The following is a 27,890-nucleotide window of genomic DNA, read 5'->3' as shown; positions in this document are numbered from 1 at the left end:
CCATAAAATCCGCTGCTCGCGGATTTGCGGATTTTGCGGGAAATTCGCGAATCTCGCGGATTGCGAATTTACCGAAAATCCGCAAAATCCGCGAGCGGAACGGATTTTCCGCCCATGCTTACCCGGGACCAGGGTTCAATTCCCCGCCTCGGCGGGTCTTGGGCTCAAAATTCCACGGACCTGATAATTCTCACCTCGGTGCCTATTCCAATCATGGAGTCCCACTCTGCATTTCTGGGCAATAGCTTGCTTAATCTCCACAACGGCCCCCACAACGCTAAGGATGCCTGGCCTCCACCTTGGGGGTGCCCAGGAGTGGACGCCTCACAGGGAAAGCCAGGATGGGTTCCACAGCGGTATTCGTACAAGCGCCTTGAGACCCTTGCGGGTGAGTAGTGCGCTATACAAGTATCAATTTACATTTACATGGACACAAGCACTAATAGCGCATGAGAACGCTTGTCCATAAAACATTTGGCATAAAAGCATTGTCTAATTGCCTGTTCACTAAGTATAATTTAAACATACACTGCAGCTATCTCTGCCTGACCATTAGTGAAATTAGTGTACAAGCTGTGATTACTGTAAAATAATGCAGAGGTCCCTGAAGGCTACATAGATTCCAGGAAGGGTGTTATTCCAGTCCTCCTTGGAAAAAAATACACATTTTACCATATGAAGTTCATGTGAGAGCCTGGACAGAACAAAGATGCTGGTCAGCACTTCTGAGGCTACCAAAAGTGGCATAACAATGTACTTTGGGTAAGGATGAGATGTTTTAAAGTGCATTTTCCGATTAGCAATTAATTGTGAAGTAGATCATCTTAAACACAATCCTATCATTCACCATTGAGTTCTCTACTCTTGATACCTTATTTGTCAATACAAGCACCAGATGAACTGTGGATTTTGAGCCACATGAAGTTTGCAAAGCGAGGACATGAATAAACTCTGCATAGAGCTAGTTCCTGTAGTTCCTGTAATTCAAGAGTTGACTGCAGGGTTTGGTCACAAGGTAGCCAGGCAACCATTGGTTCACATGTAGCCTATGTATCCAGCTCCAGGAACTGCACTACTCATCACTGTAACCACCCCCACCTCTGTGTATGATATAGAGAATGGTGAGCCAACAAATGAACAGGTTGAGTTAAGTTAAGTAGATCCAAGGGCTAGCTCCGGCCCAAGGACCCTGTCCAATCCTTGAAAAGATGTGGACATTGGGCTTGTTTTTGGGCTCAAGGGTCTGAGAGAACCTCAAACTGAGGCAGAGCCAGACATCTAGCTCCAGCTTTAAGTGGCTCACCCACCTATAGTGGGGTATCCATACCTAACGTAAAATCTCTTACCTGTGTTGGAAATACTTTAACAGTTCTATGCAGATCCAGTTCAGGTCCACTTGTTTGTATGACTGGAAGATCCAAGTCAAGTCAAGTCAAAAATGCTTTATTCAAGTTTTTTCTCATAAAAGCACATACAATCACAAATATAAAAACGCCATTAAAAGCACAACAATTGAGGTTAGACTTGAATGACAATCAGATAATTTAAAACATAAAAAGCAATAGTAAAATATGAATTTACAATTAAGAATTAACAGATAGAAATATTCAAGTATTTAAAATACAGACGATCTTTGAATACAATAAAAGGCAATCAGCTGCCTAGAAACTTCTGTCTGATATTCCACGCCCATCCTAAAAATTTGGCTGTAGCTATTGCTAAAGGCTGTAAAGTGCTAGTACGTATGATTCTTAAAGCTACAACACTGCTGGTAGTACCTAAATTCTTACACACTGGCGATAACCAAATGTGCCTGGGTTCTGCATAAAACTTACAAGCAAATAAAAAATGACCAGTTGTTTCCTTGTGTGCTCCACAGGCTGGACACTTGCTATTGGATGAACCCCCCCCCCACCTGCCTGTTAGAAATCTAAGGGGGAGGGCACCTGCTCCAATTTGAAAAAAGAGCTTCCTGTCCCTAGGCGTAGTTATGGCGTCCCAATAAAGTTGTAGGCTGGGGTACAGTTTTGCTTCTAGAAATCCACCAGCCATAGACGCAGCGTTAGTACCTCTCCAATTTCGAGTGGCCACATTCTCCCAATATACTTCCTTTAGGACTTTTGTTGAAGGGAATGAGGCTCCCGTCGGGTTATCCCAGAGCATTTGATCCATTCTTCTCAGGTTGAGTGCTATAAGTGCCACAACTATAAGACCAACTATCATAAATCCTAACTTAGTACCTGCCACTTTGTCCCAACCATGGTGATGAGGACCCCCTGCAGCAGAGTAGGAAGTGTGCCAGAGCTCACTCAGTGTGGGGACGTCTTCCACATTGCCTGCACTTAAATGGGCTTTTCTATGTTTGGTTTTATGTAGATACATATATTTTGAAAAAACACAGTCAATCATAGTTAAGAGAAGGGGCCGGACAGCAGATGTTGTTCTTCAGTTCTGTATTCCTCCAACATCAGTAGAAAGTACAACCATGGTCGTGAGCAAAGTGGAAACGCCAAACCGGGTTGACCAGTGCACTCTACTGATGTCAGATGAATAAGTTATTGAAGAACGCTAGCTGAAATGTGACCCCTTCTGTTGACTACTATTGTTGTTTTTTTGCAAAGCATTGAGGAGAGGCATGGTGAAGACTCTGGGATGATGCACCCCATATACCTATATGCTGCAGAGCTCGAGACCCTTTCATGGTGGGTTTCTCTTTAGTAAATTCAAAATTGATAATAAGAGAACATGGGTCAAGGAGAGCAGACTTCCCTTGCAGTATGGTTGATTGGGATCACGTTATGCACACTAGAAGGCAAAAAACAGAAAGCTGTTTTTAATCTCATCCGCAGTAAAATCATCTTTTCCAGAGATATGTATAAACACACCAGGGCACATAAAGATAAAACAAGCCGCAAAACAGAAACATGCTGTGCTACTGTTCAGACAAAGCAGCCCGGGCTCACGGATGTGCCACAGCACTAGTAGATAATTGGCACACCGCAAATAAACACACCCTGAGCACATCAACATAACACGCCGCTTGTATCAGTCAGTGGATCATTGCAGACAAACATATTCTGGGAACATGGCTAGGCATTAACACATTAGAAATATATCCCAGGTTCATGAACATGCCATAGAACATGATGGATAAACAAACCCCGGGCCAGAGCACACCATAGCACATGATGGATAAATACCTCTAAGACATGTTAAGGTTAAAAATGCACATGAAAGGCACGAACACACCTTAGCTCGATGGAACCCTTCATTGCAGAAGTATTTCCCTGCAATGCTATTTTTTCCAGTCTCTCTTTGCACCCCATCAAAGCCAAGAGCAGCACCCATATTGCAGACCAACCCACCACCTCAGGAATGAGGTCCAGGCCTCTCCTGAAGCAGCATCTAGTTCTAAGCCTGCACCCCAACAAGAGAACAAAGTTCAATTGTCCTCTGTGAGAAATTGGTTTGTTGATTGAGGGGGGTGTGAGCCTATCTCACGCAACAACCATAATCTTTGTACGGGTGAACCACAAAAGTGTACTAAACCCTCTGATAGCTTGGCACAAAAGAAGTCCGTCTTAACTTTGAGGCAATGTGCAAAGTATTTATACAGCAATAAACAGTAATAAAGTGCAAACACAACACAAGAAAAATCCCACACCAATTTAGACTAATAGCGTACATTTTTTTTTTGGATCAAATATGTTTTTATTGGCAACAGCATAGTACAGTACAGTGATAGGACATAAGCAATTCACCATTTCTTGCGAGCTCCACCCAAGGCTCCCGGAAGAGAGCCCCAGGGGCCACCGGCCTCGGGCCATGTGTCCATATGTGCAGCGAAGGCCATTTTCAAGTAACAAAACGCCCCAACTAACCCCCCTCCCAACCCCCCCGCCCGGGTCCCCACCCAGCTTAACAACCGCGCTGCCCAACCTGCCCCCCCTCCCATCCCCCCCCCCCCGGGTGTGTTCTGCCAATGTCTAATTAGGGGGATCTCTGGGATTTCGCTTGCTCTTCTTCTGCCCCTGAGCAGCAGCAGGTTTGCGAAATTCATCAACCAGTCTGAGAACTCGAAGGTATTTGGGGCATGTCAGTTCGTGGAATTCAGTGGAGAGTAGTGCAATCAAGGGCGCCCATATCTCTCGGAACGTGTCCGTGGTCTGCGTGAGAGAGGCCTGTATGCGCTCCATACCCATTATGAACCAGATTTTGTGGAGCCATCCCATGTGAGAGGGTCTGCGTGAGCTGCCCCACAGTGAAAGGATGTGGTGTGTCGCTGCTCCCATGGCCAGCCCCATTTGTTTCCCCCGGATGGATTTGAGTGGGAATGTCAATTTGTTAGGTAGGCCTAAGATCGTGTATGCCGGGAAACGTGGGATTTCCGTGTCAAAGTGCAAATCTATGTCCCTCAGTACCTCCTCCCAGTAGTCTTTCACCTCCGGGCACTCCCACAACAAGTGAAGCATGGTCCCAGTCTGACCGCAGCCCCGCCAGCACTTTAGATCGCGCCTGGGGTTGCTCTGGTGGAGGCGTTCTGGAGTCAGGTGCCAGTAACAGGCCACTTTGACCGCGGCCTCCCTGCTCGCCATATTCCTAGCCGTGTGGTGGGCCCTGAAAAATATGTCATGCCATTCCCTGTCCGACAGCTCCCGCCCGATCTCCCTCTCCCACCTATTCTGCCCCGCAGATTTAGTTGCCTGCGCTGGCAGGGCTAGGAATTTGTAGAGTTGATCGCCCTCTTATTGTCCGACTTGGCCAAAAGCCACTTCTCAAAGGGTCTGAGGAAGCGGCTCACCTGCGGGGCGATGTCCTTGTGGGTGAGCCAGTGCCTTAATTGAAAGTATTGGAAGGCATGCGGCCGGTCTATCCCATAGCTCTCCTTGAGAACCGCCAGTGTCATAAAGCCCTGCCTGTCGAACATATGTCCCGCTGAATTACATTCCGTGGATCGCCACTGTGAAAAGGCGCCTGGGGCCATCCCTGGGGTGAACGCCGGATTATCAAAGAGGGGCGTCATCGGCGACGGGAAGGAGGTAAGGTCTTTGGTTGTTGCTATCGCATCCCACACCTGTAGGAGAGTCCTGGTAATGGGAGATTCCTTGATATACGCCGGTCTGTCGCGTCGTGGTAGGAATGGAACTTGCCAAAGCGGCATACCCGCCATTGCCCTATCTTGAAAGAGCCACCTTTTCTCTGAGGTCGGTCTGGACCACTCCAGGAGGTACCACAGCTGGGTAACTTGGAAGTAACGATGCAGGTCAGGGACCCCCAGCCCCCCCTCGGCCTGTGATCGTGAGATGAGGTCACACCGCATTCTAGGGCGCTTCCCGGCCCAGATGTACTGCTGTATGGCGTCTTGCAGCTTTTTAAGCATGTCCAGCGGAGGAGTAACCGGGATAGTCTGGAATAGGTATAGCACCCTTGGCAGCACAGACATCTTAACGGCCGCCACCCGGCCCAGCCAAGACAGCGGATGATGTCGCCATCGGGAGAAATCTCCCTGGACACGGTGATAGAGTTTGTTATAGTTGTTTTCCACCATTTGGGCCGTCGAGGGGGACAAGTCAATTCCTAGATATGGTAATTCCAGCTGTACTTGTAGCCCCCCGACCTTGAGCGATCCTCTATTAGGCTGACGCGCATTGGACCCCAGTGGTAGAATAACAGACTTCTGGATGTTCATCTTAAAGCCCGAGACCTTCCCGAACCGTTCCATTTCCCGCATAAATGCAGGGATCGACACCTCCGGGTTCTCAACCGCGACCAAAATGTCATCAGCATACAAGCTGATGGTCTGCTCCTCTCCTCCGAAGGTGATGCCCTTTATATTCTGGTTATCTCGCACTCGCTGGGCAAACGGCTCCATATACAAGGCGAACAACATCGGCGAGAGAGGGCACCCCTGCCTCATGCCTCGCTGTATGTCCAATGGCTTGGATCCCGTCCCGTTCACTCTAATAGTTGCGCGAGGGGTCGCGTAACAGCTTGCCACCCAGGCTCTGAACCTCTCCCCAAGCCCGAATCTCAACAGGGTCCGGTCGAGATGTGTCCAATCCACTCTGTCGAACGCTTTTTCAGCGTCCACCGACAGCAGGGCAGCGTCCAAATCGTTATAGTGGGCTTTATCGATGACGTGCATCAGGCGTTTGGTGTTGTCCGCGCATTGGCGGGAGGGTATGAAGCCCGCCTGGTCTGGCTCAATTATGCCTGGGAGACAGGGCCCTAATCTAGTGGCTAAGATACCGGTGAAGAGCTTCAGATCAACATTCAGAAGCGATATTGGCCGATAGGCCGCGCATTGAGAAGCGTCCTTTCCAGGTTTTGGTAGGACGATTATGTCCCCCTCGAGCATCTCTTGCGGGATCGAGCCCGGGCCTTGGAACGAGTTAAATAGTTTCGTCATCACTGGGGCCAGGAGGTGGCAAAAGGTTTTGTAAAAGCCCGCAGAGAAACCATCTGGGCCCGGCGCTTTGAGTGGTTTCAGGCGCGCGATGGCAGACACCACCTCCTCTAGGCGGATGGGGGCCTCCAGCGCCTCGGAGCTCGCGCCATTCAGTGCGGTCACGTTGGCCTCACGTAGGTACTCCGACCCAACCTCCTCATCCGCCGCCGGCTCGGCCTCGTACAGCTTGGCATAAAATGCCCTGAAAGCCTCGGCTATGTGCTCGTCCTCGCAGTGTTCTCATCCGTCGTCCCCTCGTATGACTTGCACCTTGGCCTTGACCGTTTGCGCTTTAAGTTTGCTGGCCAGCAGATGACCAGTTCTGTCCCTCCCCACATAATAAGTATGCTTGAGGCGTAGAGCTGCATATTCCACCCTATCCAAATCAAGGTTAGCCAGTTGAGCCCTGGCAGCCTTCAGTTGGCGCCAAATCCTGGGGGCCCCAGTCCGACAGTGCACCCGCTCGAGTTCCAGCACCTGAGTGGACAGTTCCTGGCGCCGTTCTTTTCTTATCCTGTTGTCAGCGGCCGAGATCACCATCAACTCCCCCCTGACCACGCCTTGAGCGCCCCCCACACCGCGGGCATGGCCACCTCACCCGTGTCATTCCTGCCAAGATAGTCAGATATAGTCTGGGTTAATTGCTGTGTGACTTCTTTGCGTGTGAGCAGAAACTCCCGGAGCCGCCACCTCCCCGTACCAGAATGAATGCGGGGTACCCGCAGGTGCAGAAGGATGACGTCATGGTCGGACAGGGCCGCTGGAGCGACCTCCACGTCCGTTACCATAGGAGCTATATCCGCCGATTCAAGGAAGTGATCTATCCTGGCGTATGTCTTATGAACGTGCGAGTAAAAGGTGTACCCCGGTGCTGTGTGGCGCAACTCCCTCCATGCATCCTTGAAGCCCCTACTGGCGAGCCATTGCCTCTCTTCTGTAGATAGGGCACCGGAGTCGCCAAACCTGTGCCCCGATCTGTCCAACGCGTTATCCATCACCAGATTCAGGTCCCCTCCCACCAGGGTATACTTGGATGCAGCCCCCAGAACCTCCGACAATGCCCCCGTGAGGAATGATTCTTGTTTAGTGTTGGGTGCGTATATGGTTCCCACTGTGAAACCCACATTACCAATGCTAACAGTGTACGCCAGCAGTCTGCCCTTTATTTCTGCCACCTTGTCCCTTACTTGGCCCTTGAAGTGCTTAGCAAACAGAATGGCCACCCCTGCCTTTTTCTCCATAGTGGAGGAGTAAAGTTGTGTTGGGAAGGCCCTGGACCGCATACGATGCCAGTCCTTTGCTAACAAATGTGTCTCTTGTAGGAGGCAAATTGCTGCGCCGGAGTTCTCTAGGTACGAGAGCACCGCCCGCCTCTTAATGGGGTTATTGAGGCCCTTAACGTTGAGCGTTAGGACCTGTAGAGTGTCAGACGCCATTCAGGAACGTAGGCTCTGCCCCGCTATCGCTTCGCCTGCCCCAGATGTGCCCTCGAGCCCCTGTGACCACCTCCACCAACCTTTGTGTAGATCCCTCTCGCGTCCCCGCTTGTCCCGCCTCTTTGAAACGAACACCCCGGAGTCACCCTCCCCGGTCCCCCTTGCCCACCCTAACCCCAACTCCCCCCTCAACGTTTGCCCCCGTCCCCCCCCCCCACCCTTTCCCGTTCAACCCCGAAACCCAAACAGGTGAACATAGTCCCAGGCCACTGATGTGTCTGTCCAGGCCTGTGGTAAATGAGTCAATGTATGGGTGTGTGGCAGTGGCGGCTCATGGCCCCCGACCCTCCCCCCGACCAGGAGTCAAAACTTAGCTGATGTCGACTGTCGCTGAAGTCGTCTCATGAGTCGGCACCAGTGTCTTTGGAGACTACTTGGATCGCTGCAGCCTGTTCCTGAGCCACTGTTTCGGGGTTAGGCTTGAGAGTCTTCTTCTGCTGCCTGCCCCGACGCACTTTCTGCCAGCCGTCACCCGTCGTCCGAGGGGATCCAGATGCAGTCCCAGACGACCGCCCCTCGTCCACATCGTACTGTAGCGTCTCCTCGTGTGGGATGCCCAGTACAGCACAGGTGTCTCGTAATGAGCGCAGCTGATGCAGGGCGCCATTCCACTTAAAGATGAGGCGAAAAGGGTGCCCCCAGGAGTAGGGGACCCCCTCCTTGCGCAGGAAAGCGTGGCAACCCTGAATGACCTCCGTTTCTGTAGGGTGATCGCCGACAGGTCTTGGAATAGCTCCACAGCATGGTCTTGAAAACGAAGGGGCTGTTTGAGACGCGCCGCCTTCAATATGCGCTCCTTTAGGGGATAATCCGGCAGGAAGGCCAAGATGTCCGGGGGGGCCCTGGGTCCGGCGAGCCAGGCCCACCCGATGGGCTCTGTCAATACGGATCACAAAGTCATCATCCTCTCCCAGCACCATCCGGAATAACGCTTGTAAGTATCCTGCCACGTCGTCTCCCTCTGCCTTGAGTGGCACGTTCCGGACGCGGATGTTGTTTCGTCTGGAACGGTTTTCCAGGTCCTCCGTATGGGATTGGAGGTCTGTTTGTTGGTCGTGGAGGCGAACGATCTCCTGCCGGAGGAGCTCTATTTCTTCACTTCTGGCTTGACCTGAGAGCTCATTGGCGGCCACTCTCTCCCCCAGCTCGTCGACATCTCGTCGGAGTTCTTTGTACTCCCCAGTCATTTCTTGCCGGAAGGTTTGGATGTCCTCTTTAAGGGAGGTGAAGAGGGCCTCCATGAATGCCTTGGTCGCTGGGGTCTCGCCTTCCGTGTGGTCTCTCCCCTTGGGGGGGGCTTGAGCCGGCTTGTCCGGGCTTTTGTCGACCTTGGAGGGCCCCTTAGCCAGCATATCAGAAATGGTGCGGTTTCCTTTGCGGTTGTGGGACGCCATAACCCACCTAGTCCCGGCTGGAGGCCTCGGTTGGGATGCAGCCCCTGTCGAGACCGCAGAAGTCCTCGGTGTGCGTGAGCCGGGGGAGAGGGGGACGGCCTGGGTTCGCCCAGCCTCTCAGTTCCGTGCTCTGTCTGCCTCCATGTCCCCCGTGACGTGGCTGTGGGCCCTCACGTTGCAGCCCTTACCTGTGCACTTTGCGGGCTGTGGCGACCGAGGTCGATTCCTAGGCTTCCACTGAGTTCCCCGAGCAGCCACTCCCAAGGGCCGGTCACCCCTGCAGCATGTAGCCTCCTTGTGGGCCCTTCTGTAGGCCGTGCTGTGGCCTGGCCGAGTGCTTCGTGCGCCTCAGGGCGCCTCCCCGATGACGCAGGGTCCCCTGCGCCACACTTCCCTGGCTCCAGGAGCCCCGATGTCATGGGTTGGGCCGGTTACTCCGCTGCGGACCGTGGCCCCGACCTCTCTTGGCCCCTCCCGCGGTCCTCACTCCCTCTCCTCCTCTGAGCGGGCCCCTGTCTCCCACATGCACCGTTGTGCAGTCCACGTTTGGGGCACTGGGCGTTGCTGCGGGCGAAGTCACGCTCTATGGGGCCACGCGGGGTCACTTCTCGCCTTTTGGCGGTGGGGGGCTCCTGGTCGCTCCCCCGGTGCCTCCCTGGCCGCTCACTGTCCCCCCTGTTCCTCCACGGTAGGAACCGCCAAGGCCCCACTGATGCCCGGTGTCCTCAGCTCTCCACCTGGGGCCGCGGCAGCTCCTGTGTGCAGCGGGGGGTGTCCACACTCCTGACCCCCCGCCGATGCGCTATCAGTCCGCTGCTGCCTCCGCCCGGGCCCCACACGGTGCTGCTTGCCTGCAGGCCAGGCCGCTCAGGAGAACTCGGCCGCACCCTCCGTGACCAGGCTCAAGCCGGGGCCTCGCGTAGATCGGGGAGCCGGCGGACCCGGTGCCCCTCAGTCCGCCTTTGAGCTGCTGGGCTCACCGTCCTCTGCTGCCAGGCACCACACCCGGGCCCCCGTAATTGCCGCCGGAACCCCCGACGCCTCAACGCCGGTGTTGGAGTCGCCGTGGGAAGTCCCCCCGGGCCGTTGAGCGCCGGGGCCCGGGTCACCTTTGTCGCGCCTTCCGGCAGCAGCGGGTCGTCTCCGCTCCGCGGCGCCTCCCGCCGTTGCGGAGCCTCGCCCTTGGCCCCTGTTACACAGTGGCTGTTGCGGACACTGTCCGCCGTCAGTGGCTGGCTCGGTGGGAAAGAAGGTCCGCTAAAATCCCTGTCGGAGGATCGGGTTCAGGGAGCCACCGCGGAACCCGTCCTACCGAGCCGCCATCTTGGCCACGCCCCCCAATAGCGTACATTTTAATAAATTATTTAACATCTAAATGACACACATGCAATCAGAGGTAAGAGAGGTATAAATCTTGAAAGTTTTACATGTAAAAGAATGCCATTAAAGATCAAATCCCCACCACAGACATCTAGTCCCCCGAGACGAGGACAAAGTCGAAAGTTAAGCGGACCGTGATGGAACACCGGTCAGATACACAAAGTGTATTGGGCCAGGTCTCCGCTTACCTTCAAACTTAGAAGGAATTTTGAAGAAAAATATCTGAGAGTTCAGCAGGAGGTGTCTGAGGAGGAGGTGTCATTGTCAAGGAGCCATTGGACAAAGTCACGGTCAAGATTCCCACATTCGGACTTAGTCTTTTTGTTGGAAGTTGAAACTCTCCAGCGGGATGATGCTGCAGGCTGTAGCCGATGAGGGCTCCACAAGGCATGATGCCCCTGGTGCAATGAGATGCTGAACAGTATTTGCTGTTACAGAGAAGAACATAGTGGAAGCTGCTGCGAAGTCAGGCCGACCGCCGATGCACTTTGGGTGGATCGGCGAGCAGGTAGGTCCCAGTCTCTTCTCGCTTCTCAAAGCACTTTTTGGTAAAAACATTTCTACATCCTAAGTTTTTGATTTTGGCTATCTGGGCACCTTTAACACCACTTCCAAAGATTCAGGACTTGAGGGGCACTACTTGGAGGGTCAGTACTTACTCATGCTTAGTCCAGGGGTGGGTTCAAGATGGTTGGACCCTTTTCTGTCCCTGAAGCTCTGATCCGGAGGCTAGCCAACTAGCCCTTGGAGTCACTCTGGAAGTCATGGGTGCAAGTAGAAAAGCTGCACTCAGCATCAAGGCAGTCTTCTGAGGATTCCCAGTAGGCTTCAGCAGTAGGCCAGTTTTTCTTCGGTATAGCAAGACAGTCCTATGAGGTACACAGCGGGCCACAGCAATAGGCAGTCCTCTGGTGTCCTTCTGCAGGTCCAGAAGTGAACTGAAGTGTGGGTCTGAGGGTCCTTTTTTAAACTTGGGGCCCCTTTTGAAGTAGGAGCAACGTCTGGACGGTTCCCCCCACAGATGTCTGTGAAAATGTATGCTTCCCTACCCTTGTACCAGTCTGTCCGCAAGCTCAAAAGGCTTGTGTGAAGTTCTTTGTATGAGAGCTGAAGCACATTCTTTTGAAGTGCCAGTGGGGCTGTGCACAGCTCTGTTCCATGCCTGAGATGGCCATCCAGGCACACCTAGTCCCTCTATTGTGTGGGGGTCTTGGAGGAATACACAAAGGCCAACTGCACCTAATCATGCGACCCAGGAAAAATGGTTAGGATAAAAAAATGCCAACTTTCAAAAAGTGCCATTTTCAGAAATGTGACTTAAAATCTGACTTCACCATTAAAGAGAATTTTAAACTACAATTCATCAGACACCAAATATGACTTGCCTACCTGCTCCCAATCATAGGTTACCACTTTTTAAGTTAAATGTGATCTATGGGAGGGGGATGCCTCACATTTGGGAGAAATGAATTTGTGAGTTTTTCACTATCTGGACATGTAAAACTTAAAAGTGCATGTCCAACTATTTAATTTCAATGCACCCTGCCCTATGGACTGCATAAGGTCTTCATTAGGGGTGACATATGTGTAATAAAATGGGAGTTGACAAGGAGGTTGTTAGAAATGGGATTTCAGGTTGGCTAAGGCTTGCGCCAAAGCCAGGCAGAAACCACCACTCTAGTCAGGGCAAGGGAGTTACACGCCAAAGATAACCCCTGCTCACCCCCTTAGAAGCTTGGCACGAGCAGTCAGGCTTATCCCGGAGGCAATGTGTAAAGCATTTGCGCACGCACACAGCAACAACCTCCCAGGCACACTACAAAAGGAACTCCACACAAGGTTATGTAAAAATAACGTTTGTATTCTAAAAACACATCAGATAGTAATCACACAATATACATTGTGCCAACTGGCACAGGCAATATTCACAGGGGATTATTTACACAGGACAGGGCCACGTGGGCCACTGTCAGAATTAACACTTAGCAGGAATTGGTACAAGTAAAAATAGATCATAAACCTACAACCAGTAGCCACTGGTAATCACAGTACTCCACCTTAACCTATGACATAACAGGCACAAATTACATCCTGCGCCAACCTCACCTGCATAAACACATTATGCAATCTCTCACTAGTCTAAACACATTAGACCCTACCTCCTAAGTGTAACTCACATTATGGGTGTAAATCACAGTGAAGTACAATCTCACTAACACAAACCTCCATGGGTAAAACAAGCTCCTAGGCCTAAACCATCTCTAAAGGTATCAAACACAGGGTGCCTAAACCATACTAAATGCATTAATAGAAAAATATTTAATACAAAATGCATTACATTTCCTAGCACCACAATTAGAGCACATCAATCATATTAGGGCCTTGTGCCCTATCCATATACCAGCCCCCCTGGCCAACTGGCCATCAAGAAGGGGCTCAAATGCCCTGTGTCCAGAATGTCAGGGTGCGCTGCCAATGCAGCGCCAGTCAGGGGTGTGCCACCGGCACAAACCTAAATGTTGCAGCTGCCCACTACTTGCTGGGCAGCTGAGAACAAGAACAGAGAGGCCTAAACGCTGCAGCTGGCACTAAGTGCTGCGCAGCTGTGGAAGGCCAAGGTGGGGTGAAGGAGTGCGTCCCACTCCTGAGTTAAAAAGTACAGGTCCCCTGAAAAGAAAGAACCTAAACGGTGCAGCTGCCCACCTGTTGCTGGGCAGCTGGGGATCAGCTAAACTGCGGCATGGGCTCTCACTGGCCCTAGGAACAAACTGCCACACGTAGGAGCCTTCTAATCTCTGAGATCAACTGTCCCCGGGGAGCACACTGGCTCCATCAACACTAAGGTCCCTTGAAGGGAAAGAACTGGCCCTTGGGCAATAAGGCATGGGCCCCTCTGGGCCCTCCAAACAACAATGTGCCCATGTTGGAGCCCTCTAGGCTCTCGAGGTAACTCAACCGTTGGGAAGGCCCACTACCATTCAGGCCACACTAAATGCCCCCCTAGCACAAGCCAGCACCCACCGGGTGCCTCGGGGGCCTTTTCACTCACGGAAATGCCCAATCGCTAGAGCCATCTGGCTCTTGAGAACAAATTATGCACCCTAATAAAGCATGGGCCCCTCTGGGCCTGGGTAAATAAATTTGACCGCACGTTGGAGCCATCTAGGCTCGGGGAGCAATGGGTGAGAGAAATGTGGGCATGTCCACTGGGTCCCTCTGGACCAGGGGTACTCATAGTACGACCCGCGGGCCGGTGGCGGCCCGGCAAACCTTCCTTGGCGGCCCGCGGACCTTGCAGACAATCTTACCTGTGCTAAAAAAAAATTATTAGTGTTAGCAAACACCGCCGCAGCAGCGCTTGACTCAGAGACTGATAATCCCTGCTCCCCCGGCCCCCACAGAGCAGAGGCTTTGTTGTATTTCACCTCTTAGCGCCCCTGCATCTCCACTCTGACAATCACTTCTCCCCTGGCCCCCACAGAGCAGAGTGAAGATGCAGAAATGGAGAGGGAGGGCAGGAGGGAGAGGGAAGGCAGGAGGGAGAGAGATGGAGAGGGGGGCAAGAGGGAGAGGGAGGGCAGGAGGGAGAGGGAGAGGGAGGGCAGGAAGGAGAGAGAGGGCAGGATGGAGAGGGAGGGCAGGAGGGAGAGAGAGGGCATGAGGGAGAGAGAGATGGAGAGGAGGGAGAGGGCAGGAGGGAGAGAGAGGGCAAGAGGGAGGGCAGGAGGGAGATGGAGGGCAGGGGGGAGATGGAGGGCAGGAGGAAGAGAGATATGGAGAGGGAGGGCAGGAGGGAGAGAGAGATGGAGAGGGAGAGAGAGGGCAGGAGGGAGAGAGAGGCTAGAAGGGAGAGGGAGGGCATGAGGGAAAGGGAGGGCAGGACGGAGAGGGAGGGTAGGAGGGAGAGGGAGGGCAGGAGGGAGCGGGAGGCAAGGAGGGAGAGGGAGAGCAGGATGGAGAGAGATGGCGATAGAGGGCAGGAGGGAGAGAGAGAGAGAGATTGAGAGGGAGGGCAGGAGGGAGAGGGAGGGCAGGAGGGAGAGGGAGGGCAGGAGGGAGAGAGAGGGCAGGAGAGAGAGAGATGCAGAGGGAGGGCAGGAGGGAGAGATAGATGGAGAGGGAGAGAGAGGGCAGGAGTGAGAGAGAGGGCAGGAGGGAGAGGGAGGGCAGGAGGAAGAGGGAGGGCAGGAGGGAGAGAGAGAGGGAGAGGGAGAGAGAGATGGAGAGGGAGAAGCAGAGAGAGGGAGAGAGAGGGCAGGAGAGAGAGAGGGCAGGAGGGAGAGGGAGGGAAGGAGGAGAGAGAGATGGAGATGGAGAGGGAGGGCAGGAGGGAGAGAGAGATGGAGAGGGAGAGAGAGGGTAGGAGGGAGAGAGAGGGCAGGAGGGAGAGGGAGGGCAGGAGGGAGTGGGAGAGGGAGGGCAGGAGGGCAGGAGGGCAGGAGGGCAGGAGGGAGAGAGAGGGCAGGAGGGAGAGAGAGATGGAGAGGGAGGGCAGGAGGGAGAGAGAGGGCAGCAGGGAGAGAGGGCAGGAGGGAGAGTGAGGGCAGGAGGTTGAGAGAGATGGAGAGGGAGGGCAGGAGGCAGAGAGAGATAGAGATGGAGAGGGAGAGGGAGGGCAGGAGGGAAAGAGAGTCCAGAAGGGAGAGGGGGGCAGGAGGGAGAGGGAAGGCAGGAGGGAGAAGGAGGGCAGGAGGGAGAGGGAGGGTAGGAGGGAGAGGGTGGGCAGGATGGACTGGGAGGGTAGGATGGACTGGGAGGGCAGGATGGAGAGAGATGGAGAGGGAGGGCAGGATAGAGAGATGGAGAGGGAGGGCAGGAGGGAGAGAGAGATGGAGAGGGAGGGCAGGAGGGAGAGAGATGTATGTATGCTGGGTCTGGTAGCTCAGTGGATGAAGGCATCTGCTGCAGGGACCTGTGTGCAACCTCATGGTCACAAGTTTTCATTTTGCTTTAGCCCCGCCAACTCCCCCTCTGACCCCGCCCTCACCAGTGCGGCCCTCGGCCACAAACCACACTGTAAATTTGGCCCCCAAGAGAAATTTTGTGAGTACCCATGCTCTGGACCCTTTAACCAACGGTGTTTCCCTTCGGTGGAGCAGGCCCCCTATGCAGCGGGGCCTGCTCAGGCAAGGATACAGCCGTGCCCCCCTCTTTTCACTCACCGGGGCTCTCGATGCTGTGTGTCTCCGCTTCGCCCGGTCCCTCTTCCGGGACCAGGGTCTTGTCAGCACGGCGCCGGCAGGGCTCTCTCCCTCAGGAGAGCCCCACCGATAATCAGGCATCCGGGGTAGCACGCGGGTCTCCCTCAGCTCACGGGAGCACCGGACACTCTCCAATTCCTCCTCTGTTTGCTGGGCGATGCCGCTGGTGCAGGGCTTCCCTCGGGAAGCGGAAGTCCCACCCCACATCAGGCGGCTCTGCCTGACTTCCGATTTCGGCGAACAGGGCCGCGGCGGTGACTTCAACAGCAGAAAATGAGGGGTGGGCACCCTCGAGATTAAAAATAAATGTAGAGGTGGGGTGGGCACCCGCCAAGGCTCCCATAAACGGGGTGGCACCCGTAATACAAATACCCAAACAAGTGGGGTGGGCACCCGCAGTGGAGCCATTTCGGGGGGTGGGGGGGGGATTCCTACGCCGTGAATTCCCCTCAGGGAAAGGGGCAGCTCAGCGCTGCCAAGCCACAACAAAGCGTTCCCAGAGGGAAAGGCAGCGCAGGGAGAACTAGGGGCATCCAAAGAAATGAAGCCAGCACTCCCAAGGTGCTGGGGCAGCCCCAAAGTCTCTCCCAGGTTCAGGAAACAATCAAGCAACAGCACAGGGTCCAAATAAAAGGTCCTGGAGGCAAGGTGGAGCAAAGCAGCTCCCAGCAAAACCCTCTAGGCATCCAGGGGCAGGGCAGAGCCCAGGGAGGCAAGCCTTCCTCTGGGCCCCAGCAGCAGCATGCCCCTTGTAGATTCATGTATCAGAAAAACAACACTTTTCATGGGGTCACAGCCCCTTTTTATATTGATAAATCCTTTGTTTCCAAAGGTGCAGGCAAGGAGCGAACCAGATGCAACTGGTTCTGGAGCACTTTGTTTTGCTCAGCCCCTCTGCCTATTCACAGGGTGGGTCAGGGACATCAGACACACCACAGGGGGTGGAGCCAGCATTGTGGAGGGAAGGCCCAGCCCTATTCAGGTCCCAGGTGCACTCCTCCCTCCCATTAACATGCAGATCAGATCTCTCCATTCACCACCGGGGCAGACCCATCCTGACTCCTGGAGCCAAGCACACCAGCCAGCTCCAGCCAATCACAACCCAGACAGTCAATTCACATTTACTGCACAGAGAAGCCAACTTCTAGAAGTGGCACTTCCACACTAAACACAATAAATCCACGCACATCATTGCGCAGCATTTAATCTCATGAGTTTGCACATACCAAACTTAACTTTGCACTCCCCACACATCAGGAACTACCATGGACACACATATTCCCCATGTATTCCTATGGGAGGGCAGGCCACTCTCACCACACATACACAGAGAGCGCACGCACTTTACACAGGACCAAAGGGAAAAGTGCGCAGAGGCCTAAAATCACCAACACCAGGTTACAGAAACAGGCCAGGCAAATGCAAAAAGTTTCAGGATGAACCTGCCAAAAGGGCCAAGTCCAACCGAGGTTATTTTGCAAAGTCAAATTGCCAGTTTAGATCTGCTAACCAGCTGCAATGGCAGCCCTGGGACAAGATATAAGGGCTACTTAAGTGGGTTGCACAATAAGTGATGCAGGTCCACCAGTATAATTTAATTTACCAGCCCTGGGTATATACGCTATAACACTTACCCAGGGAATTATAAGTAAAATACATATTCTAATCAGGTGTAAGCCAATTTTATCATGTTTTCTGCTGTACATCAAAAGTGGTTGTGCAAAGAATTGAGATCGTGTGCATTCAGTGTTGAGAGAGAGGGTACAGAGGAGTCCCTTCTTTATGGGAAGAGGGAGGCCCCCTAATAGTGATGAATGAGGTTCCATAAGTTCTTTCACTTTCCCATCTATCTCCTCTACAACCCACGGTTTGACAACACTGGGTTTGACATTTGTGCTTTTTAATAATATGATGTAGCTTCTGAAATGATGAATGACTATTTTATGGGAGTGGAAGGGGCAGCACTAGATTGTAAATCTGCCACGGAAAGAACTTCAAGGAAGAACACTTGAGAGACAAAATTGTCACTATCAAAAAGAACTAACCAACACTAACCATCTCCTACATGACTGAGTCTGGCTTGAGATCATGGTGCAGTATTTGAGCCACCTTCAGTTCCGTAGTCCATAATGGAATTCACAGACAATGTTCTGTACTGGTTCTCCAGCTACCTTTCTTTCAACAACAATTTGTTCACATGGGCACCTCCAGGACCAGGAAGACGCCTTTCACCTGTGAAATCTTCCAGGGTTCATTGCAATCTTCAACATCTACATGGATTCCCTTGGGCTCAACTCACTGATAAGAGTGAGGAATTACAAAATATTGTTACAAAATATAAAGTTACATGAATATCATGTCTACAAAATTGGCCATACAAACATATTGAATATCGAATGTAAGAATATCAGTTTTTATTTATATAATATAGTTTTTTTCAATATTGTTGAATATATAGTATTATTAATAGAATTGTTCTAGATTTTCCTTAGTATACCATGTGTTTTATAATGTGCAATTAAGATTTTCTTTTACATTTAATTAGAAATGTAATCTTTAGTAATGGGTTGTTGGGTTTGTAGGGAATATATAGGAAGTTACTTGAATTATAACATTTTGATTCTATTTGTTATGTTAATTAAATATTTAATTGATAATTAATTATATGAATGATTTAATTGATATTTAAAGATTTAAGTGTATTTTGTGATTTGTAATGTGTCATTTTATTTGTCTACTGTTTATTTACTAATTTATAATTCAGTAGTGAGTTGTAGCATTTGTAGGGAAATAGAGTGGAACATTATTTAAATTATATTTTGGGTAATGTAAACAATTTGTTTTATATTTTCTATATTAAATAATTATGTATTTGGTGATTAACTATATATATTGTCCAATTGGTGTATATTGTGATTTTTATTATATATTTTTGTTTTCTCTAGTTTAGTTATTAATTTAAAATGTTGGGGTGGATTGCTGGGTTCATAGGGGAATAGTTTGGGAAGAGATTAAAATTATAAATGTTTTTTTAGAAACACGTTTTCTGATCTGTTAATTAAATATGTATTTGGTAATTCATTATGCAAATTATTAATTTAATTATTTCTTATGTACATTATTTGTTGTATTTTAAATGTCAATTCATTGGCAAGTGTGTTTAATAATAAACTTTGTAGAATGCACTTTATATTTATTATTTGTTTTAATTTTTTGTTAGTGTTTTGGGTTGTGTTTTTGGGCAGTAAGTTTATCAATTTGAAATGTATATATGTTGTTTTTTATTTGTTAAATACATTTTGTATTATTTTTTTTCAACTACATTAAATGTTACTTATTTATGAATCACATATTTTTATTTTGAATGTGTTTCAATAATTGTTTGTTGTTAAGTATTGAAAAGATTTTTTTGAAATGACTTGGAATTGGAATGGTATATCTATTTTGCGTATGTTGGACTGGGAATGGTCCAACTTTTGGCCTATTTTTTTAATGTCTTTTTTGGGGCATGTACCTGGGTAGTCGTTAAACTTGCCCTTGGGCCCTCTTCAAAAATTTTGTTGTGTGTGTCTATTTTTTTTATGTGCAGAATTCTCTGACCTGACTGTGGAGACCTCGCACTCATAAAACTGGTATTAAAACGCAGTTTTTTGGATACTGAAAAAGCATAAACTTATGGGGAGGGTGGAACCCGTGGAGTTTTACTCCATGGAATTCCACAAAGTTACATAGAAATTCTGCGAGATTTTGCGGAGTTCCGCAAGCCCAGAATTTCAGCAGGTTGCGCTGCTTGTGCTGATCTTTAGAACCGAGAGCTTGTTCCGCACTGTAAAATTCATGTGAACGGCACCAAGTGCCGCGCCAGAACGCGCGGCTCTTTTCTGCCGCTCGAGTAGATTTTCTACTAGAGTGGCAAATTTCTCAATGTGAATAGTAGTGACGTGCTGCGACCGCCTCTGTTGAGAAGTCTTGCCGAGACTCGTCCTAGCGCTCAATTTTTATTGTTCGTGTGCACCAACTTAACATTGGTGAGCCATTCGTGAGAAAAACTCTGCCATGTTGCAGTTTATGGAGTTTTACTACCCGCCCCTAGTAAACTTACACATACATGTACTTTTACCTTGGTTAATCATTTATTTAAATAGGAAGCACATTTTTACGCCAAACTGCCTATCAGACCCACACTATTTCAGCCATTAAATCCCAACAAATCGATTTCCAGCATTAACCTTTGCTTGCTTACTATTTCTTTTTCCTCTACAAATTTGATATGTCATTTTATTTGTTTTTTGTGCACCATTCCTGTATGTTTCTCTATGTTTATTCTTAACTCTATGTTTTCGGTAGCCTGGGCTATTCCCTTAACAACAATATGTAAGTGCTATTGGGCTACACTTCTGATGATCATGTTTGGCTTAGTAAAACAATAAAAATATTTTTTTAAATATATAAATTATTTTATTATACTTACCCTATTTTTTTATTATTCTCTACCACAATATTTTTGACTGGATATGACTGAATATTTTGATACTTTACGTGTAAAGTATATTTTTGTAAATTAAATTTTTGATATAACATTCTAGTATGTTGAAATGTTGATATTGTTGTTCTCGATATTCAGTCAAACAACTGATAACAGCAAAAAAATGTACCAATTTGGTGACAACATACATCTTTATTTGAATCTGCAGACCAAGATGTCTCTTTCATGCAGATTTGTGTAGGCCATCAATTAGCCTAGAAGAACCACTGTGTCATGATGCTGGATTTTTGCTCATGTTGCATTGTGTGTGGTTAGTAGCGATTTAAAATTGATTCTGTGTATTAGTGTGAAAAGTATTGCGCCATGATCTAAAATATCTGCAGTATTTTATATATGTTTGGATTAGTGCTTACAAAGACTTTCAGTTATCCCTCAATTTCTGTGGGATCTCTTGTCCTTTGCTCTGCCTTAGAGTAGTGCTTTAAATTAGGATTGTGTGAAATTATAATTATGTTGACAAAATTTGAGGAATTTTTTACAGTTCTAAAATTTTCACACAAAGGGTCTCATTATGATGGTGGTCAGACGAGTGTCCGACCGCCATCGCTGTGGTATTGGGACCGGCCGACAGGTAGTCAGCGGTCCCACCTGCCAGATTATGATGCAACTGCCGTGTAGGTGGTCGGAAACATCCCTTTTTTATTGCAGCTTGTGCTGCGGTGTGGAAAAGGACTGTAGCACAAGCGGCAACAGAAAAAGGGCTGTTTTTAAACATCCATGCAGTGTGTGCCAGGCTCCAGATGGTGCCTGGCACAGGGTGCATGGATGTTTTGGGGGGCAGTATACGTGCTCTCCTGGCCACATAGCGGAGGCCCACTGGGGATGGGGCCCTGCTATGGGCCCCCAAAGTCCCTTGCTGACATCCTTTTCATGGCGGTGGGACTGCCATGGAAAGCCTTTTGGAAATGGACATTGTAATCCCTATGGGGGGCCTGCGCAGGCACCACCCCAATGTAGGGATCACAGTCCGACCACCATCCCGACGTGCTCCTTGAGCCTGTTAAAGGCAGTGGTCTTTCCACTCTGCCTCTGCACTCCTACTGGCAGCATCGTAATCTGGCAGTCAGACCACTGCCCTAGATGTCGGATGGACCGCCACTGACAGCCTGTCAGTGGTGGACCAACCAACATAGTAATGAGGGCCTATGTGATTCTGTCTAAGGTTTATCCAAGCACACACGTCATGTACTAACTAGAAAAGTAGCATTGGAATTAAGCAACTTTTTCTATTATACGCTAAATAGGTCTGCTACAATTCCATGACAGCAATGTATATACCAAGTCACCAGTTCTATTCTAATGTACATTGTCTACATACCTGAATAAGGCCTTTACATTTTCAGGTAACAAGGCACGCCCATCATACCCTGGCTTCATGGTAATGAACATACCCACTGTTGGCACAAGAGTAATCATTTCCCCAAGAAAATTAAATGTTTTCTTTTTTGCACGAATGACATCTTGAACACTTTTCACCTAAAATGAAAATATTTAGTGTTACTAAACAGTGTATGTTACATCTTTACAAATACAAGCCACTGACAGAGGAAAGGACTAATTACTTCAAAACAAAAATGTTCCTCTTTTCTTTAATTTCACTTTTAAAATATAAGGTCCAGCAACCAAAACATACATCCAACGCGTTTCTTTCAATGTGAATTGAACTTCATCCGGGCTGTGGACAATACACAAAAACGAATATATATGCAAACAGCACTCACTCTCTGAGAACATTTGGGCCCCGCTGGTGGTACTCACCCGTTATGTTGTATGCTGGAAAGCATGTCTAAGCAAAGGGCTGCTGTCAAGTACAGTCCATGACTACACAGGGTGGCGCAATTACGAATCAGAATCGCACGGTCCGGTTTACTCGGCTATTGCGGCTGGGGCGTCTGGGGACTCAAGGAAGTTCCTGAAACAACTAAAACAAGCCTGGGGAGAAGCCATACTTACACAAAGTTTTTTGCAACTTCTCACACAAGCAGTGAAAGAGCCGTTGGTCCAAAGAATGAGCTACTCTCCAGACGGCTGTAAAGCGGAGGGGGGAATTTGACCCAGGTGAAACATTTATTGTATGGCAGTATGTTTGTGTGAGAGATTTGATACACCTGGGGCGAGGGGGTAATCTTCTTTCCGTATAGACAAAGAGCACTGCGGACATTGTTTAGTCGGGGAGTGCACTAGGGTTATGTTTACAGGAGGATAGGTTCTTTTTGGTTTACATAGCTGAGGCATTCTTGCGCTCTGTGGTGGGTGAAGGACAAGGATGGCCTTCTGCTCGCAGTGTGAGGATGGGTTCATTGTCGGACATGGTGCACCTCCTGCGCACAGGTGGGATGGGGGGAGCTTCTCTAGTTGATAGGGAGGCGCCGTTATTTAGCAGAATTTTTATTGATGGGTGCTTCTGTAGCCTAAGGGTAATGGCATTTTATTGACGAAAGAATGTTGTTACTTAGTAGTGAGGTAGAGGGGTTGTTAAGAACGGGAACGGGGTGTAACAGTTATTCGGGGGAGTGGGGGTGCTTTAATATGGAAGGGGAAAGGGGTTTATCGGTTGCGAAGGGGCGTATAAATAAATACACAGGCCCCAAAGCAGTGGTGCCTGACCCTGGATGAATTGTGGGCCTCAGTCTCACATAGTGTCCGGGAGGATTCCTACTCCAACGGGCTCACCTTCGGCTCCCTAGTAGTGGGCGGCTCCTCTCAGTCAGTGCGATCTCGCCACCCCCTGCGGACTACCACTTGAGCAGCCTCTGAGCCCTGCCTTGTCACTCGGTGGGGGTGGGGGGCGGACTGACACGAAGTCCTCAGACTCAAGGACAATGTACTCCAAAACCAGCGACGCCACAATGGACGGAGACAACAACAGAACCTGAGCACCCGAGCACGCAGAAACCTCATTGGCCTCTGTCGATCAGTCATGTGATATGTAGCCATCAATTCTTCCACTCTACCCTTCGCCTCAAGATGTATCTTTCTGATGATTGGATTTTACAGCTATTAGTCGTGCTTAACCCAATAAGACCAGGGTGAAATCGTTAAATCTAGAACTGTGCCCTGGCAGCTGGAACAAGCACAAGCTGACGCTGCAGCAGGGGGAGTCGCGCGCACGCCTCGCACGGGAGGAGGGGGGACTGCGTGATTCACTTGCGGGAGCATAATTGCTACTAAATGGCGGCATTCGCTCCCGCATGTGAATCTCCACACGTGCACGCGCTGCCATTGAAGGCAATGAAACGCGCGCACAGTTGTGGGTAAAAAAGGGGACCGATGGCGAAAGGTCTCCTCCTAAGCAGCGCATGCACGCTACGTAGGCGAGACCTAAAAAGGACTTCCGAGTTACCAGCTGGAGGCTGGTTCACACAAAAAGGGGTGCAGTAAGAGACATTTTCTGTTTGGACTGCTCACCTGCCAGTACTTGTGAAACTTTTATACATCAGATTAGAGTAGATACCGTCAATTAAATTTTAGTTTGAAAGCCTAAATTTGTTATCTTTTTCTTGAATTTCATGAGATTTCTAAAATAAATGTAGAAGATTTCACACAACCATATTTTTTATACTTGTATCACAAGGCAGGTCGGTGTCTTATGATGAGATATTGTGGGTGGATGTTTGCAAGAAATGTTTATCCTAATACTATAGAGTGCATGTTAGTTTGTTGCTTGACAATGCCATTGATTGGCAGAGCCGTGCCCTCTAAATGACTTGGGTGTCAAGCTGTGCGCATGATGGTGAGTGAGCTCTTCTAATATGTGTTATTTCCAGGTGAGATTTGGAAAATTAAGTGGGTTGTTATAGTTAGTGAGGCGGTGCTGTCGGACACCTCATGAAAACCCAAATAATGGTTGTCAAAGTTGTGTTGGTTGAGTGTAGTAAGGACAGTCTATAATGTTTTGACTGTGGCTTGTGTTTATGCTTTGGATTTGGACCGTGTGAGAGTAATCAGGTTATGACTGATTATTCTGATATTCTCCATAACCAGAGTCAATTTCATACATTACAGTGGGTTAGGTTGTACTTTCAAATAATTATTTTTCAGACATGGTGTGTCCTGTGGGTGAAACGCAAAAGAAACTACCGTCACGGCGCAGTTTAAACTTTGTATTATATTCTCTACTGCATAAGCATCTGAAAGATTCTGCAGCCAATTCCCCATTAAATTTTGCACTGTCCTACCAAATTTGCAATTTCTCTCTGCTATGACTGTAACCGACATTCTTGCGCTCACAATGTTGTTTAGTACCATTGAGATAATTCTCCAATATTCATGTACTTAATTACAAGTAATACTTCATTATGCTGAGGGCTCACTCTTTAATTACCTCTGATCTTCCCATATGTTTTTTTTCCCTCCTTCTACTTGTTGGTTAACATTTTGGCCCCTCCTTTTTCCTTTGCACATCTTCAGCACAAATCTGTGCATGCATACTGCTCCTTACTTGATATAATTGCTCTCCACGTTTTAATTTTCTTTTTAATCTTCTCCTATCGACTGTTTCTAACACCTTCCCTTTGTGCTTCTTATGGGCCCCATTTGATCCCATTAAACTGCAAATATCTGATGGTTTCAGTTCACACCGCTTTAGATACATGTGTTTTGAATAATTGTGCTTTTGAATAATAATTCCATGATCATTCATAATGTTACACTCAGATTAGTCGAATCGGTTCATGTATGTATTTTTTGTGTTAAGCTTTTTATGGGTTTTTTTAAGCCCGATTTCCGTTTTCAAAGTGTCTTGAATTCTGTGCTCATTAACAAAGTAGCTAAAATATGAACCACTTTCAATTAAGATTCACTTCCACAGAAAATTATTTTAACCAGTTATTGCAAATAAAGTCAAACATATATAAAATATCAACTAAAAGAAATTACACACCCACTTAATTAACCTGTAATACTTATAAAAACCTTTACCCCTACGAAAAATATAAACAATTGTGTCATATTGTATATTTTGTGTGTGTGTGTGTTTTTTTTTTTAAGGAACACGCATGGTAAAGACCATAAAATTTTGTCTAATTTCAGAGAACATCGAGATGCAAGCCGATGATAAAAGCCTCGACGTGGATCCGGTTTGAGTTTCAAGGCTGTGTCAGCATCCAAGCTTATCAGCCCACGTTCTGTGGTTTCTGTGGTGGCAGGCCTTGCCTCCCACACCAAACCACGGATGATATGGTTGGCTTCCGCTGCCATGGAGGAAGGAACAAAAGGGAAAATATGATGTTTGTTATCTCCTGCGCCTGCCACTAACTCTTTTAAAGCCCTTATTGCTTTTAATAGGTAATATCTTCAGGGAGAAATAACTTTGCACTATAAATCCGTAATGGAAAGGAGGTTCTCGTTACTCTAATGTCACCGAGTTGTTAAACATTATACATTAAAGACAATGAAATTATAGTTTATAGTCCCTTTGCCCTGCTCTTTACGCTGACATACAACTGTCTGTCAATTTAGAGTTTGTCACTCTTGACCACCAAGGAGTGGGCCTGACCTTCAGAGGTGCCTTGCAGCATCTAAATGGAAAGGCTAAAAGAAATATGAAAGTTGTTTATTGTAAATGACTTATTCAAATTCAGTTTTCTGAAATTATTTTAAATTTTTCGGAATTTATGTCAGGTTGTGGTATAGGTAGACAACTGTGATATGAAAAAATATACACACATGCAAGTCGAGACAATGTGCCGTTTTACTGCATATCACAACTGAGTATGCAAATGTGACTCTTTTCTCTATGTATCCTTTATGCTCAAAAAGGAAGATCCTGATTGGCCCTGTATGATGGTGAATATTATTTAACCTGGGTTTGAACAACATCACACACTGCCACTCCACCTACCAATCAGTAGAGACCACACAGGCAGTGTCAGAATCTCACTTTTCGGAGATTCTCTCCTGGGGATAGAAGGACTGCTCTTTTTCCAGTCTCAGAGTTTCTGTCCCTTCCCCGTACAGGCAGCTGATCATACCAAATTGGAACACAGGATTCCAGATAGCTGTAGAGACAAATGGGGTTGTGCATGCTTTCTGCGCCGTCTTGTGGGGCGAGGTGAAGTGTGTAGCTGCAAAGGCTGAAGTGTTGCCGAGTAATTACAAGCACTAGGACCCAGCGGCCACTTATTGCAGTTGGTGGCTTTTCTCGTGCACATGTGCAATTGTCAGAGACTGGCCATCAAGCGTTTTGGGAGGCTGGCGGACCGCTCAGATGTTCACTAACAACCTTAAGAACATGTAGAGATATTCATTATAAATGGAAACATCTGGCATGTACAGTTGAAGTAAGATGGTGACAATTTCATGACATGACAATTTCAGCTGGTGTTGTAAAGAAGTACTGGGAATGAAAGTTCAGGAGGCCAGCTTGGAATTAAACTAGATCCTGCATTAGTTCCTGTATCTTCTGTGTGTAAATCAGCACAACAGAGTTCCAATAAATATCCCTTGTTTCTTCGATTCCACCTCATGTCAGTTTGCAGGAGCTACTGAGAGCAAATTTGTCAGCTAAAAGAGTGTTCTTTTGACCTGCTGAAGTGTGGCTGTTGTTACTTGCATAAGTAAGGACTTTGCAGAAGTGAGGTTTGTCTTTCCCTCTTCTAATAGAATGTGTAAAGGTAGAGACAACTATGTATCAGAAACAGTGGGACCTATAAATGTATGTACACATTAGGACGTTTTCCTTCCAAATGAACGACAGTGGGTTCCATATGGAGAAAGCGAATCATTTTTGATATTATGCAGATATGTATATCTTGATAACTAGGATATTCAATATTTTTCGGTAAATAGATTGAGCAGTGCATCTGTCCACTTACGGATTTAAATAGATGAATATCTCTGTCTTTACCCACCTGGGAATGAAAGAGAGTTGAGGAGAGAATCTGAAACACAATCAGGAGAAAGAAACCAACATTTCTTATAACACAAAACAGGATCACTTCCCTCTGAATCAGAGGGTAGTACGGTTGAAAATATGCACGGTAAATGGTGAACAATAAAACATGCACCGAGGCTAACAATGAGAAATCCAGGTTCCAGCAACATAATCAAAATCCACTATACAACACCTACATGTCTACGATCAATGCAAACAATCAGACTGGACACTATAAAGATTAAGGGCCTAATTTCTGAAAAGTGTTGCATCGCTGCGTGAAAACAGCGATGCAACACTTTTCAGTGCGCCCTCCTTGCGACACCATGGATGCCCCGTATTTACTGTACTGCGCTCCATGTCACAAGGAATTACAGATATGTCAGTATTTCTGACGTATCTGTAGGTGCAGTGGTGGTTCATTGCTGGAATATGGGGTAAAAGTGAAGCAACTCCAGCAATGGGTCATTACACATGGGCCAGTCCCATGTTAAATGTGCCTGTGTCAGTCTTATGCCTGCTGTGAGGCACGCATAACATTTTGATGCAGT

The 27,890-nt window shown here is 48.4% G+C and overlaps 1 protein-coding gene across 1 annotated transcript in view; it reads left to right on the top strand.

Moving 5' to 3' along the window:
* CCN5 (cellular communication network factor 5) overlaps nt 1-25,814 on the top strand; it is a 158,751-nt gene extending 132,937 nt beyond the window's left edge. The window contains exon 5 of the mRNA XM_086929038.1: nt 25,497-25,814. Within this exon, the coding sequence (XP_086785164.1) occupies nt 25,497-25,721 (225 nt within the window). The 3' untranslated portion in view covers nt 25,722-25,814. The remainder of the gene's footprint in view (nt 1-25,496) is intronic.
* The last annotated feature ends 2,076 nt before the right edge of the window (nt 25,815-27,890 follow it).

Source organism: Lissotriton vulgaris, chromosome 7, assembly GCF_964263255.1.
Source record: "Lissotriton vulgaris chromosome 7, aLisVul1.2, whole genome shotgun sequence".
Classification (NCBI taxonomy): domain Eukaryota; kingdom Metazoa; phylum Chordata; class Amphibia; order Caudata; family Salamandridae; genus Lissotriton; species Lissotriton vulgaris.
Note: the sequence above shows the minus strand (reverse complement) of the source record. Positions and strands in the feature narration are given on the sequence as shown.